Below are 16,659 nucleotides of genomic sequence, written 5' to 3'. Positions count from 1 at the left end.
CGTTATGATTATCAAGAGGCGAATTAAAATTGCGCTCTACGCTTGCTATCAACCATATCGTTGCCAATACACATGACTAAAGATGTGAATTAAATATTCTGCTCTGTGAATGGCAACACAGAATGGCATTTCATCATTTGTGATGTCATCGGCAAGAAATGTAAAAAATAAAAGCGCAATGATTTAAGTAATTTTTTAAAAATATTAAACTTAAACAAATTATTTAAAAAATGTTTAGATCCTATGTTTTTAAGCATGTTCTTTCAGAAAAAGTACTTTCAAAATTTTGGTTAAAAAACTCCCTTAAGGTTATTTATTTCTTGCTCTGGATGTTTTTTTTTTTTTTTTAATGGCTACCAAAAGTCAAAAGTGGCAATGGCCAGAGGCGGATTTACACTCTATTCAAGGGGAGGAGGTTAAAAACCGTAAAAGCCATTCCTCCTCCCCCCCCAACCCGTCATGTAAATAGCAGGGAGTCAATTGCACCCCCCCCCCACCCTTTATCCTGTCTTTTAAGTACTAATCGCCCTCTATCGTCCCTCACGAACTTATCGCTTCCTTGAAGTGTCAAATGTCCCCTTTGGGGGCTATATCCCCCCACTGTTCTAAGTCATAGCAATGTATTATCATACCATTATAGCGTAGTCCGTGGAAGAAAAAGGTTTAATGACACATATAGAAATATAAAAATTATTAAATTTCAAAAAATAGGGGAGGCGCGAGCTTAGGTTCAAATTAAAAAGTGGGTAACGCTGTCCATATTCGACTACACTAACTGTCTAAACTTAATTTAAAGCAAATTTGTGGAATGTACTTGATTGAAATTAGTAGCAATTGCTAGTAATTCCTTCAATTCTATATTACTGGTTTTAGAAAATGACGGTCACGTAGGGGATGGACGCCCCCACCACCCCTCTAGTAACTCTGCCACTGGTAATGGCTACCATTTTTGGGGACTCTGGTAGCCAATGGCTCTATTCAGAATTCCTAGTCTAGAGTTTTACCCAAGTAGGGAGTAAAACCTCACTAAGTTATTTTTTGTTTCTCTGAAAGGGAGAACATGAAACATCTATAGAAACAAGAACAGATGGTTTTACTGTAAATTTGATTTGTTAAAAGGAAATAAATACAAGTTTCACAGATGCGTTTTCTTCCTGTTCCATTGAATATGAAAAACCTTGTATACATATCCGCGCACAGTGATATACATAGGATGTCCCATTCGGTAATTCCAAATGAAACCATATGATCAGAAACAGTTTATCGTTACAGAAATAATGTCGGCCGATTAATACTTTTCCTTTTGTTAAGAACAGTAACAGTATTTGTGCAATTCTGAATCGTTCACACAGTCACCTTGATTTCCGTACTTATTTATCCGACTCACATCCAACGCTTCGAAACGGTCTCTGAAAGAGCGAATTGTGCTTTCAAACTCAGCACCTCCCGGATTTGCTTTCACCGTTACCAGCAACTCGACATACAGATTGGCTTTCTCTCCATAAACTACGGAATTCTCACCAGAATGCTTAAGTTCGTCAAGTTTAAGCATAGCGGTGATTGGTAGACTTGCTCTAACGTCTAATACTTTGTCAATTTTCAAAAAGGCGCACACATTTCGATATGGATGAGTCAGATTGTTAACTTTTTCTAAAAGTGAGTCGGCAGCCCTGATTGACAACGTGTCAATAGAAAACATCTTGCGATACTCATGACAAACACACCAATGGGGCAAGATGTAGGCAGTTTTGCAGTTTCTCTTCAAGGGAATTTCTCTGAAGAGACTTTTCCCATACGGTGTAGAGCTGTAATCTAATTTTCCAGAAATAATTTGATACACATCCACTAAAGTTTCGTGCACATCGAAAGGTGTTGTCAAACGTTTTTGATTAATTTCCAAATACTTGGCTACTTTTGGGTAAGTTTTTAGGAACCAACGGGGAAACGAAAGGAACAAGAACGGCATTCTTTCTTCAATCTTGCCGATGTATGTTTTTCGTATGCCACCAAATCTAATTCCATGGTCGCTCATGAAAATGAGCATACTTGTATTTAGAAGCCCCATTTCATTGATATCTCTCAGTAGTTCGAATGATGGTTTGTCAGCTAATCCAGCTTTGTTCAAATCGCCATGGGTTAATCTAGCTGCCCAAGTAAAAGCAAAGAATGGTCTATTTTTCATTGTGGATAGGAAACTTCTCAAATAATCAAAGAGCGCACGAATTTCAGGCTTTGCCTGGAAACAATCCCTTTTGCTCCTTTTCCACCACGGACCATCTTCTACTGCGAGGGTAAATGGCCTGAAGAAATAATCTGTTGGAGGATACTGGAAACCCTTTTTTACGTAGTTATATGTTGCCATAACTGGTGCATCTTCAGCAAAGAGTGTTCTGTAGCCAAGAGATGAAAAATTCTTCCATATGAAGTCTAAATCATCGAAATATCTATCCTGGTTGGAAGCTGTGTAATAGTGCTCTATGAAATGTCCCGTCAACAACGGCGTCACATTCGGAAATGTATTGTCCGCCACTTTCATGTATCCATGAAACTCAAATGTAGAAAGATTCTTGCGCAAATATTCTGCTGTTAGCTTAAAATGTCTTTCAAAGTTTAACTTAGAAATAGAATCAATACCTATCACGATGATGTTTAATTTATTGCTGATGTTCTGTTTTGACCATTTTTCTTCACATCTTTTTTCCACACCTGCTTTTAAAGGAGTTGCCGCCAAAAAATCTTCGTATACGACTTTATCGTGAACTTTACAGACAACGTTCACGAATTCTGAAGGTAAGAGTTCTCCAATTTTTAATTCACCTTCATCACCATATTCAACTTTATTATCAGCTCTTGAAGTTGAGTTTTTGGGGTTTCTTATGATTGGCTTATAAACACATGCTATGGTTTCGTTCTCAAAATCTTTTTTAAATTCATCACTTAACAAAATAACATGATTGTCGTCGACATCTAAGTATTTTTTGCCTTTGCAGGGAATGTCACCGCTTCTTTCTGAATAATATTTGATTACTGTTGGATCAAACGGATCGTACCTAGGCACTTTACAACCTTCGGTTAGCAAAAGATAATTTCTTTCAATTACTTCTTTACGTGATTCCTCCAAGTTTTGTACAAAGAATTTAGGAAAATCGCTAGATGCATAATATAAGATTGAATACATAGTTAATATGACGAATGTTAAAAAAAATGATAGTCTCACTATTTTCATTGTACTTTTGAAAGTTCGTTTCATTGTACTTGAAAGTTTTTATATGAAAATGATGCATATAAAGTCATATAAATACTTTTGTCTTATGTATTTTAATCACAATTATCGCTTTCATGAAAGATGCGTTTCACTGAACAGGACATTTGCTTCATGCATGTTTTCGAAACCTGTTTTTTCACGGATGGCCTCAACCTGGAAATAAATTTAAAAAAAATGTATTAGCATTAAACATTTTTATATTTTATGTATAGTTGATACTTTATCATTATTTTTTAAATTTAAGAAATGTTCTAAGATAGGATTGATTTTTCTTTTAAATTTCATTTACTTTATCGACTTATGCTATTCGAACATCTGAACACTCTATACATTAAATTATATCAGTAATGCAAGTTCTTGAGGAAAAAAAAACAAAAACATGGACAATATCAGGGTCTAAGTAAGGATGGGAGAAAAGGGGAAACTGCATGGGATCTCAGCGCTTCAGTACGCCCAGATTAATTTTATAGCAGAAGAGAGTTGATGAAATTTGGTCAAAATACATTGGAAATAGATTTTTGATTGTTTTTATAGATTACATATACATTTAAGGCATTTAAAACATTCTAATTGCTGTATAAACCAGAGCACGGAGTCAGAGGGGAAATGAACGACTCCGACTTCGGCATCGGAAATTTTAGAGTCTTCAACTCAGACTTAGACTCCGATTCCTTAATGCCAAAATTAGTCCGACTCCGACTCTGACTCCGACCCCGCAAGCACTGGCAGAGTTGCGGATTTTGATGGAAAATAACCGATTCTGACTCCGACTCTTTTGCCTAAAAATCAGTCCAACTCTCTGACCCTTCGATTCCGACTCCGCAGCCCTGGTACAAACTGCCTTTTTTTTTTTTTTTTTTGCCATAGTCACAACTCGTAAATATTAAGTTTCAGAAAAGGGTTCAGCAATATAGGGGAATAGGGACCTGGAATTTCTATGGAATTATATAAGTGGTTATTATACACAGCGGCTTCGCGAACTTAAATACCTGGAGGAAGGAAAATTCTCAATTTACCGAGTAAAATTCCGAATTTCCTGAAATTGATACATAAAATACGAACAGACACAGAGACTACACAACAGACACGCACTATCTAAAGCAAAATATCTTTAAAAAAAAAACACTTTTTAAAGAAAAGAGACTTTAAGGCATTATTTTTTAAATAAGGTAGGTGTGGGTAATAAGGAAAACCAAAGCGATATTTGAAAGAAAATAAAAACTACGTATCCGAATCAATGAATTGTAATATTAGCTAAGCATACAGATCAATTACTATAAGAAACTAATAAAAAAACTGCCATTTTTGCCAAAAACAAGCATAAAATTAGGCATTTTAAAAAATCTTGTCGTTAGGCAGAAACAATGGTAGAATAATAAGGCCTAAGATTTTAACACTAATCTATATATATAAAAATGGATGTATGTTTGTGGGTGTGTGGGTGTGTATATGTTCCTTATACAAATCCAAAGTTTTCGTCGGATTTCTTCCAAATTTGGCACAAAGGTAAATTGTTACTCAGGAATTCATATAGGCGGGTTTTTGGAATTTTAAAAACACCCAAAGAGGTCTAATTTCATATTTTGAGTCATAAAATTGCTCTTTTCTGCACGATCAAATTTTTGTATAGTTATGAATTACGTCTACATGAAAAGCCCGTAAAAAACTGCCCTAGATGAAGTTTCTTCAAAGTTTAACTGTAATCGTTAAATTTGTGAACCTTGGTTCAAAGCAAATGAAAATGGTTAACAACATATAACCACCAGGAGATATTTTAAATGCAATCAACACAAAAAGTATCCTCAACCATGGCCGTTAATGTCGATTAGCGACATGCGTAAAACATGTTTGGAAAGAAATCCGAATGAAAAAGAAATGCTGTTTTTCAGTAGTTCTTAAATTGCACCCGGAAAAGACATAGGGATGCATTGAAACACCGTCGGTTCTTCATCATTTTGCTAATAAGTTTTCAAGTAATAATACCGTAACAATAAACGAAATTTTGATCTGTATTTTCTGCATAACCAGCACAGAAAATACCAAAATGAGATAGGTATTAAAAATGCATTCAATTATCGAAGTACAATCTTCAACAGTTTTAGCGTTAGAATACTAAATTCATATTAAAACGACATCCTTGCAAAGGAAATTTAATTTAATATTGTATTATCCTTAAACAAATCAATATGTAAATGTTATTTATACTATTCCATGATTTACCTAATTCGGTTCACCTAAGTTTCACCGAAATCGCTCCAGGTTATCAAAGAAAAAGGGGTAAAAGTACTAATAGGGCTAATGGATTGCAAAATAATCATTTTTGTGCATAGTAGTAAAGATTGAATTTATCTTTCAAGGGGGAGGGGGATAGTCATGGGGTTCATTACAAAAAAAAATTGTATTAAAGTTTGAAAAAATGCAAAGAAATATTAATTTAAATTTAAACTTTTAAAATGCATAAACTGTCTCCATTTTTATGTAAACAAATTTCTTAATCGTTTAAAATTTTATGTTACTTTAACGCTCGAAGCAATAGTACACCTGATGGAGCATCTCCGCTGACTAGCAATAATTTTAAACCAGTTAGCGGGTATGATGCAACTTTTGACACTAAGAGATTGCTCCTGAAATGGGCATGATGAAATATTACACCACATTATAAAGTTTTTTCTTTTTAGTCTTCATCGTGAAATTAGTTGAGCAAAGCTCCATTTCCAATTCCAAGACTCTCAGTTCGATAACTTTTATTGTAAACAATCGAAAAATATTAGTGTTTGTAACTACTACTAAGTAATTCAACCGTCATTGAAAAATGGTGTAAGATAAAAATGGATACGCATCAGTATTATAGAAGCAACTCTGTTCACAGTGGAGGGATAAGGTGAAACAATTAGTATCTCATGTATAACCACTAATCGCAATACATCATTCTTTAAACTTCAAGAAATTAAGATCTCCAGTAAGACTTAAGTTCTGTATCACGATCAATAAGTCAGAAGAGCAGGCGATCAAGTACTTTAAATGCATGTGAAAATTACCTATTTCCCATATAGATAGCTTTATGTTGCATGCTTAAGGTTGGGTTCACTCAAAAATGTATTTCATTTTGCTGCTGGAACGGGGACTAAAAATTGTATTTAGGAGCAAGATTTGAGTTAAATTTACAAATTAAAAAATTTTGAATAATTTAACTTTTTAGTGGTTGAATTACGTTTCTAAACGTGGAAATACATTTCCTTCGTTTTGAAGCTGCGGATATGGGGAACAGAATGTGCAACAAGCTTTTGTAAAACATAAACAAAAAATTGTCTAATATACAGTTGTAAGTAGAAACAAGACGGTTTTTTTCTTTCTTTTAATTTCATGACCTGCAAATAATTTTTTAAAAAATACGCAGATAGTGACCAAAATGTGTACGTCTATTTCTTTATAAGGCAGTTCAACTGACGGGTTTTATATAGTTCGTTTCATAAGTTCGTGTTCACGCACTCCATTTTTAATGCTTAATGTAACTTAAAATGATAACTATAACTATATCTATAGTAACTATTATTCAGTGAAACCATTCCTACCCCTCATTACGACTGTGCCTATGTAAATTAAAATTTCGATATTCTCAAAGGAATACTTTAGAGCAGCAAACTTAAATAAGTGCTCTTACTACCTGCATCAGATTGAGTTATCATGTACAACATTTACGGCAAAAGTGTGAGGTTTTAAAAATTGGAAATAAAATTTTAATCAAGACAAATTTTGAATCGTTGCAAGACACCAATATTAATGTCTAACTGTCATTTTCGCTTACGAAAATAGAAATTTGACATAAATATAAGAAAATAAAATGTAGTTGACGTACGTCTTTTTATGCAACTTATACTTATCCAATTTTACTACATGGCATGCTACTAAATCTACACGAAAAAGGCAAACAGACACATTTTGTGAAATAATTTATACTAAGTGACAGTTTTCTACGGAATGTGCTTGCATACCTGAACACTTACAAAAACTTATAAAATGAGTCTACCTAACACGTGAAACCGTGAAAGTAAAAACACCGCCAGAAAATCCGTGAAACGGAACGTTAACTTTTATATCTGAAAATATTGTAACGGTGTCATATTTTGCATATATTTATAACTGATAAAAGCCATTGAATTTTACTCACGACTCTTTCTAGGAAGACATTCCATGATTTTTTTTTTCCAGAATAAAATGTATGTGAAGAGTACTACAACATGCTTTAATGTCTTGAGGTATACAAAACCTTCAAACACAGAACAACGGTTTTCGTATTCGAAGCACCACGTAAAAGGTTGTCCCACAAGATATGCAAGACAATCATTTGTCTCTGCATTAAGGCAATGGATGTACCGCCCATCTGTTTCAACCGCTGACAACGTGCCAGTGGACACGACAGAACCAAAGAACATTGTTGACATAACCCCGATAACATGCCTCATGCTTTTTCGTTTTTACTTGATGCTATTTTTTCTGCAAATGCTCAACTTTCTGTGCTATTTGCAGTCTTGAAAATTTGACTCTAGAGTGGTGTGAATGCAGGTTTTTACTGTCATTTAGATAGAATTCCTCCATTTAATTATCTGAAAGATATGTTGCATTGAGAAGCACCCGGGCAACGCCGGGTATTAAGCTAGTAAATAATAAAAATGGGCTTTTAGCATTGGTGATTGAGATCAAATATATTATGCATTAATCATGCTTAAAGTATTCAAAGTGACAAAAAATTTCTCTGCTTAATAAACATCTGGGTGCTCAATGTTTTTTTTTTTTTTTTTTGTCATAGAATAGACTGCCAAACCGACGCATTCCTGTCACTTTTAAAAACGATTCAGAAACGTTCCTGGAAAATAATGGGCAGCTGATGTCTCCAATTTCTGCCAGTAACACACCTTGCAAAAACCAGGAACGTTTTCCACTAATATTCAGTAACTTTCCTAAAATTGTCCCGGAAGCTTCCTGAAAAATTCAGAAATTTTCCCGTTCGAACCCATTCATGTCTCTGAAACATAAGAGTAAACTTAAGTAGGTACAATATAATAGCTTGGCATCTTCCTGAGTTATTAAGAAAGTTCCATAAGCAGTATTGCAAACATGGCCAAAGCTAAGCAAGAATTGCAAGTAAGAAACGAGAATTTTACTCGCCTGCAATTCTTGCAAAGCAACGTAGTTCATCCTTATTCGCTTCTTTTGGGAGCTTAATCAGCATGGACGGGCCGTAACTAAACTGATGCCGATACACTTTATAAATACGCTCAGATAATCTTTAAACTGGGAGCTAACAATATTTTTCATAACGGTAAGAAATCTTCATTTGTGCAACTTGTAGCGATTCAGGAAACTTTCTGACAGTGATACTTCATTTTTCCAAGAAGTGGATTAAAACCATTGAAATCCTGAAACGTTACTCGGAAATATTCAGTAACGTTTCGGAATTTTTTTACAGTGCATGATACCACTTGTCGCATTTTAGACACGGTCTCATGTCATTCATCCGAAATTTTAAAAGTATTTTTTTTTCTGTTGGAGCATGCTTAAAAACATAAGATTTAACCATTAGTTTGACAAAGTTTACTATGTTTAAAAAAAATATTTAAATCGGTGCGCAGACCCAATTTTATTTTTTACGCTTCTGAGCATGACATTGCAAATGATGAACTGTCATTCACTGTTGCCATTTACGCAGAGCGCAATATTTAATTCGCTTCTTTACTCATATGCGTAGTAAGATACAAATATAAAGGATCTGCGCGTATAGCTCAAAACTACCTGCAGGAATGAAAATCAACTTGCAGTGGGTGGTAAAATGTTTAGTAAGAAAATGCCTTTTGCTTTCAATCTTGAATTCGTGAAAGCAATAGTGAATATTTTTCACTAACTTATCTTCAAATTTTGAAGATAATCAGTGTTTCATATGGATATTATTAACAATTTTCAGCCGATGCATATCTACGGCAAATGCATCTGCTCAGCGTTAAATGTATCCGCGCACGACGTGCGTCTATGCTATCTACTATGCTCATATGTAATGGCAACGATATGGTTGATAGCAAGCGTAGTGAGCAATATTAAATTCGCTTCTGAATTATCATAACCTGGAAACGCGGTAGACAGCGAGCGTAAACATTCAGCGCGCCAGTGGAGTAGCGCCAAAGTACATCATTTGTGACGTTATAAAGACCACACCTTGTTTGAAAAATCGGACATTTAAAAGAAATAACTGTTGGAAAAATAAAAGTATTTTCTAAGTCCATGCTTTTTTTTTTTTTCGCTCATTCTATCAACTTCAGTGACTAAAAGTAGTACTCTTGACTGAAGGAAACAACTCCATTGGTGTTTCTTCATACTTTTCGCTGGTGTAACATAAGCTTCTGAAATGTTGTACTTTTTAATTCAGCGAGCGGCACATTGTCTTCATCATCGTTCGAACTAGAACCGTAAACCTTGTGGTAAAAACTCCCAGAAGGTTTGCTTGAGGTACTACTATAACAATGATCAAATTAGTAAACAGTTGTAATTACTTATAAATATCCACAACATTTTGAGAAAGATTTAAAATAAGACGTAAAACTGAAAAACATTGCTATAACAAGACTAGACCCGACTAGCCGACTTGGCCAGTCCGCCCCTGTATATATATATATATATATATATATATATATATATATATATATATATATATATATATATATATATATATATATATATATATATATATATATATATATATATATATATATATATATATATATATATGTATATCATACTTTTTGCGGAATGGGTTTAGAAATAATTAAACCTGAAACAAAGCTAAAAATAAATTTTTTTTCAAAATTTCATTATAAAACTCTAAAAAAAAAGCTATCGTGTATTTTTGAAAAAAAAAATTTCTGAAGAGGGAGAAATGCTTTTAATACTACATACTAAGTTTTCAGAAAAGAAATCTCTGATACTTTTGGCGGGATGAGTTTAGAAAAAAGTTTAACCCGAGGAAAAACGCAAAATAAAGGTTTTTTTCAAAAATTCATAAAAAATTCAAAACTCAGTCAATCTGCAAAATTGTTTTTGTCATCATATTTAAAATTAAATTCTCTACACTATAGTACAAAAAAAAAAAAAAAAAAAAAAAAAAAACATTTTTCTGGCGCGATTGGTTGGGGATCTGTAACGAATTAAACACAAAAAAGAGCTAAAAATCACATAAAACATTTAATAAAGAAAAAGCTCGTTAGAAATTTAGAATTTCGGCTTCGAGGTGCATGCCCCCGTGGTACGTTTGATTTTTGTGCCAAGTTTCAGAGCTATAGGTACTATGGGGTCTTCTAGCCATCAGGTACAAAGAAACAAAGAAAGGAAGAAGCACCGTCACCTTTATAATATTCTAGCGGCCCTTCCTGATCTTGTTCGGGTTAAAAAGCGATCTATCTTTAAAAAATATTATGCAGGTACTTTTAATTTAAAATTTAACTGGAAGCAACTTTTTTTTTTTTTCCGTTTTTATGAGGTTTGAAACGAATTGATTTACCTCATTTCCTGATCAAGAGAGACCAACACATAATTCCCACTGGCAATATAATCTTCCCATATACAACGTTCATAAGAACTTTTCATTGGAAGCTGTAATCATTAAACTGGAAAAGGAAATATGCAAGGACCATAAGGTTGCAAGGAATATGAGCCAACCAATCTTCTGCAGGATTTTGTAAGAACAACACAAAGTCAAAATCATATTATTCCGTAGTGATTTTAATTGGGGTTAAACTCCATAGCATAGGTTAGGCAAATTAAAGTAGCGCAATAAAATTATTGGGATATTGCCTTTAATTTTAAAAGCGGGAAGATAAGTCCCGGGGAGCTGAGGTAATTAAGGAATTTTTTAGAGATGCACACCGTTAGCGGCAAAAACTATTGCATATCCAATGTAGTTTTTTTTTTCTTTTTTTTTTTTGACAGTCTTGGTTTCAGGATAAACATTGAGGATCAAATCATTCAGAGATAATTTCCCACCTCATTTATTTTGATAAGGCACCCTTTTCCAGGTATTTTTACTTCTCATAAAGTACTCCACTATTGCACTGCAAATAAACCTGCACAATTTGAAACACTTTGTTTCAGAAAAAGTGATCCTAATATGTGAATGTTCGCAGGGGTGCCCATCCCCCCCAAGCTCAATGGCGCAAATTCCCCCCCCCCCAAAAAAAATTTTCTCGCTTTCGAATTGGGTTAAACATAAGTTTTTAGAGTGTTTAATTTCCAGTCAAATTCAGGGGGGGGGAGGCTGGGGGTAGTGCTAACAAATACCATTTGAACTGAAATGTTGTTGAATTTTTGACTCGCCTCGCCTTTCCTAATTTTAAAACGTGGACCTTGAGTAAACAAGTTTTGGGCATCCATGAATTTTGCTACACTTTATTTATTTTTTTTTCAAACGTATGAATAATTACAGGGACAACTTTCTGGGCTTGAGATGGAGTCATTACTAGATGTATACAATATGAACCGTGAAACGGAAATTTATCGTCACTTAGATAGGGGGCTTGGGGGTTTTCTCCCCGGAAAATTTTCGAAATTCTAATTTTAAATCCACAGTTTTACACGATCTCTGGTGATGTTAGGGGTGTAAAAGGTTTGGTGCTTGCTCCCTTCCCGGTAATTTTTCAACACTGAAACTTTAAAATTGCAGTTGTAAATAGTCTACCGTTGTGTTAACGAGGGCTTTCCTTTGTTTTCAAAACTGTAGTTCAAAAACTGCGGTTTTCGACTGTCGCTGGTAATGTTAAGGAAAGAAGAGATCCTAGACCTCGTCCCAGGAAAATTTTAAAAATTAAAGTCTAAAAACCGCTATTTATGATTGGGGGACAAGCAGTTTTCTGAAATTGAAGTTCTAAAATCGCAATTGTAGCCGATCTTTGTGACGTTAAGAAAAAAAGAGTTTTCGGAAACTCTCTCGGAATTTTCTCGATATTGAAGCCCTAAAAACCAAATCTAAGACGACTTTTTAATGTTGACGAGAGTGGGAAGGAGGGAGAGGGGCGCTCCACTTAAATTTCCGAACTTGTAGCTTTAGAAACGTAGTTTTGATATATCTTGATAATATTAGTGGAAGGTGAATTTCGGTGCTATTCCCTCGGCAATTTTTTGAAATTGATACTCCAAAAACACAATTCTAGGCTTGTCTTTGATAGTGTTAAGGAAAAAGGGGGGAGGGGAATCAGGGGCTCTCTCCTATAAATTTTTCGAAATTGCATTACTAGAAACGTAGTTTTAGATGACTCTTGATGATAAAGAGGGTGTCATTCTGGCGTTACATTGCGGGCGATCTCCTGGAAGTTTTCCAAAATTGAAGTCGCATAGCCAAAAAAGATGGATCACACACATCATGACAGATATTTTTCGGAAATCCTCAAAAATGGATTCAGCTATTCTGCACACATCGAAAATCAGAACTCGAGAATTTTAACGAATCAAATATCCTTCTACACATATCAGATATGGAAGAAAGTAAATATGATTTATGAAAAATAATTTAAACACCTTAAGAACAGACTGTTCTACTTCTATCAGCGAAAACCAACATCACTAAAAGTTTTAATAAAAATCATCTAATGATAAATTGAAACAATCAGTTTAAAAATAGTAGAAAAGATGGGAGTAAAGTGAAATGAGAAACATTCTTCATAAGCTTAAGCTGGTTAGTGAAAAAAGTACATTAATTGTCGATTGGAGAAACTTCAAAACTAGATTGCCTAGGTGCAAATGAATCAATGAAAGACTAGAGCATACTGGTCAGAATTTTTAAAAACAATAAAACATTTTTGACTTCCCTCCCTCTCATCACTGTCACATGCATGCATCATGCAGAATTGTGGTACTTCCAAAAAATTTATCAGACATAGAAAAGAAATCAAATCGTCTGATCCAGCTTTGAAACGGACACCAACTCCATGCCGTCTGTGATACTCCTTTCATTGAAAAAGAGACACGGTCGTTAAATTTTGGAGAGAGTACCAGGGCCGTCGCTATTTCAAAAAACTGGGGGGGGGGGTTAATGGGCCGCTTTTGGCGGCCCATTAATTTTTTCAAACGCATGTTCGAATATGCAGAGAGAGAGAGAGAAGATTTGGCTTCTGGTTTAGCAGGGATAGTCATATTACTAGACCTTAGTACTAGTAATATAAATAATCGTAAGGATAATATTCAATCAGAATTAGGGGGTGTCGGAGGGCTATCTTCTTGCATTATTTCGAAATTTGAAGACATAAAAACACAGCTTTAAACTATATTTTAAGTTTGGAAGGAAGGGGAGAGTAGTTCCAGGACAGTCTCTCCCGATAATTTTTCCAAATTTAAGTTCCCTTCACAATCGTACGTTATATTTAATTATGTACAAAAGAGGGGGTCCGGCGGCTCTCCCTCAGGAATTTTCCAGACTGTTATTTGAAAAACACAGTTTTAGACGATCTATAGTGATGTTAAGGGAGGAAGAGACTCAGGGTCATCGTTCTATAATTTTTCAAAATGCAAACTTCAAGCACGCATTCCCAATTGTGAATTATTTCTGATCGTAACACGTAAAGGGGGGTTCGGGGGCTCTCCCGCGGAAAAAATTTGAAAATTGTAGTTCGAAAAATGCAGTTTTAGACGATCTATGGTGATTATTAAGGAGAAGAGAGCTGCGCCCCACCCCCGAAATTTTTTGAAACTTTGATGTCTTAAAAACGCAATTGTAGACTTTTTTTCTTAAAAATTAGTGCACCGTCATTTTCTTGAAATCAAAGCTCCGAAAACGTAATTTCAGCCAACCTTCGATGACGGGGGGGGGGGGAGTGTTGAAGAGGCTCACGACCAGAAATGTTTCGTAATTGAAGCACTAAAAGCGAGATTTAAGAAATTGTTCGATGATGTTGGCGAGAGAGAGGCATTCTCTCGAAAAAAAATTCGATCCGTAGAAACCGCAATTTTAGAAGATTTTTGTTAATGTTAATGGATGGTGGAGAGATTCGGAGTCCTCTCCTGGCTAATTTTCAAAATTGAAATTCAATTAAAGCAAGCGTAGATGATTTATTAATACTGTTAGAGGGGGTAGAAGGTTTTGGGGATCTCTTCCCCGAAAAAATTTCTAAATTGAAGCCTTAACAATGAAATTTTTGAGGATCTTCGATAATATTTGGAGGACGACAGTTTCGGGTCAACTTAGGAAGTTTTTTTTTTAATTCGAGTCCAAAAGACGAAATTTATTCGACCTTGAATGAGGATGAATGATTAATTGAGAGGGCGTTTCTCGGAGGTTACGTTGGGAGCACTCTCATGGTTTCTCGAAATTGCAGTTCTGAATATTCAGGTGTAGGCCATCTTTAATGACGTTAGGCTAAAAGATGGGGTTTGAGAACATTTTTCCGGGCTTTTTTTCAAAACCTAAATTTTAAAACCTCACTTCCAGGCAAGCTTTGGGGACGTAAAAAGAAGGGTTTGGAGTTCCCCACTCTTCCTTTCAGTTTGGCTACGTCCCTCCTATCTTCATTGTCAATTTTAATTGCTGATAAACATATTGTGGTTATATTTTCTTCCGATTTTATTTTGGCGAACACGATTATTTGCTTGGATTTTCCATTATAAAACTTTCAATTTCCCCCCCTCCTAATATTTTTGCTTTCTTGCAATACAAACCTTTGCGGCCTTGGAAAAAGGTTTTTTAACATTTTGAACAGATGTTGTAATTTTCTGCAATTCCTTAGGTCTCTATTCCACTTCATTTTAAATATGCCACCTGCATCTCTTGATCAAGCTATGATTTACTTACGATTTTTACATTAAAAAATTTAGAACTTTTGGTGTGAGTATTCATTTCAATACTTTGAATCTCTCTTTGCATTTAACTCTTATTATCATTTTTTTCCCCTATTTCAATTTATTTCGACGACCCATACATTTTTCTCCACTATCAATGGATTTTCAGGACAATATTTTTGATCAAAAAAAAAAAAAAATACATATGGGAATGTTTCGGCGAACCCTATCCTATGGGCTGTTTTTATGAAACTGTCCTATTTATTTATTTATTTAACCGAAGAACCATGAAGCATAGTTTTGTATAACCAGGGCCGCCGAGAGACAAGGCGTGCACCATGTTAGTTTTGTCGCCTTTCCTCCCTCCCATTATGCTAATTTTACTCTATGCACAATACTTTAATTTGAGCCGAGCCCATAGTTTCCGATTAGGCAAGCATACTCACTCTGCGGCCTAGTGAAGCGGGTACTGTACTGAATACTTGTTTTTTCGTTAATAAATATGTTTGAAGCGTACATTAGCCGCGGCCCTTACTTAGATACTCTTAATAAAAGAGAAATATGGATGTCCCTAAATTGTATTTTAAAAGATTACATTTTCTATTCAAATTTTACAGAAAAAATATTTTTGTCACTATTATTTCAATTGTTCATTTATAATTACTATTTTAATTTTTTAAAACAACGAAGAGTTTCCCTTTCTCTTCGTTCGTTTTCATCGCTAAAATGAAATTGGCGGTCCTACTTCTGAAAAACTTGGGGGTTTAGCACCCCCCTTCTTGGCGACGTCCCTGAAGAGTATTAATGCATCTATTTCTTGTTGAATAAGTTTAGATACTTTTCTTTCCAAAATTCAAAAATTTCATGTTCTAAAGGAAAAAAAAAGTTCTGGAAAAAAAATCCCCCCCAAAAATTTTGATGGCGCAACTTGCGCCATAATCCCCCTCTGTGGGCACCCCTGAATGTGCGCTATGAAGTGTTCTGAATAAGCTCCGTCAGAAGGAAAGTGTTCCGAATGTGTCCTGGATACTGAACCTCGAGTGCCAACTCACGAGTCCAGGCAGCAGATGGTTCGTCAACACATTTGAAAACATGTTTGGTCACATTTGAGCGCACTTGTAAAATCATTGCTTTATTTGCTGCAATGAGAATGGCTAGATGAAGATTGGTATGTTGTACTATATACTGTATGTGTGTGTATACACTATTAAATTAAATGACGTTATTTTTACTGCAAATTTTGTTACATTTTTTTCAATACCCTCACTCATAAACTTAATTGAAAGAACTTTGTGCTACGAAATTGTGACGTATTTCATCACGTGTGCCAAATTCTGTGAAGCTACGCAGAAAGTATTAGTAAACATTGATGTCGATTTCAGAATTTTCATCTGTAACTGTTTTGGTCTGATTTGGAATAATTTAATGCAAGTTTCTTATTTCTATTACTATTCATTACATTATGCTTAAACATTTGAAAATTGACTTAGCACTTGCAGGTCGTTGAGTTCTATATTTTGTGTACATGATGCGTTAGTATTTGTACATTAAGCACTTGTACATCTCTGAGCATTCACATTTTGTTT

General features: G+C 34.8%; 1 protein-coding gene across 1 annotated transcript in view; it reads right to left on the bottom strand.

Annotated features, from left to right (window-relative positions):
* Nucleotides 1-1,097: 1,097 nt before the first annotated feature.
* Nucleotides 1,098-16,659, bottom strand: part of LOC129227711 (uncharacterized) — a 29,905-nt gene continuing 14,343 nt past the window's right edge. The window contains exon 2 of the mRNA XM_054862312.1: nucleotides 1,098-3,418. Coding sequence (XP_054718287.1) covers nucleotides 1,307-3,250 — 1,944 coding nt within the window. The 5' untranslated portion in view covers nucleotides 3,251-3,418 and the 3' untranslated portion in view covers nucleotides 1,098-1,306. The remainder of the gene's footprint in view (nucleotides 3,419-16,659) is intronic.

The sequence above is a fragment of the Uloborus diversus genome, chromosome 8 (genome assembly GCF_026930045.1).
Source record: "Uloborus diversus isolate 005 chromosome 8, Udiv.v.3.1, whole genome shotgun sequence".
Taxonomy (NCBI): Eukaryota; Metazoa; Arthropoda; class Arachnida; order Araneae; family Uloboridae; genus Uloborus; species Uloborus diversus.
Note: the sequence above shows the minus strand (reverse complement) of the source record. Positions and strands in the feature narration are given on the sequence as shown.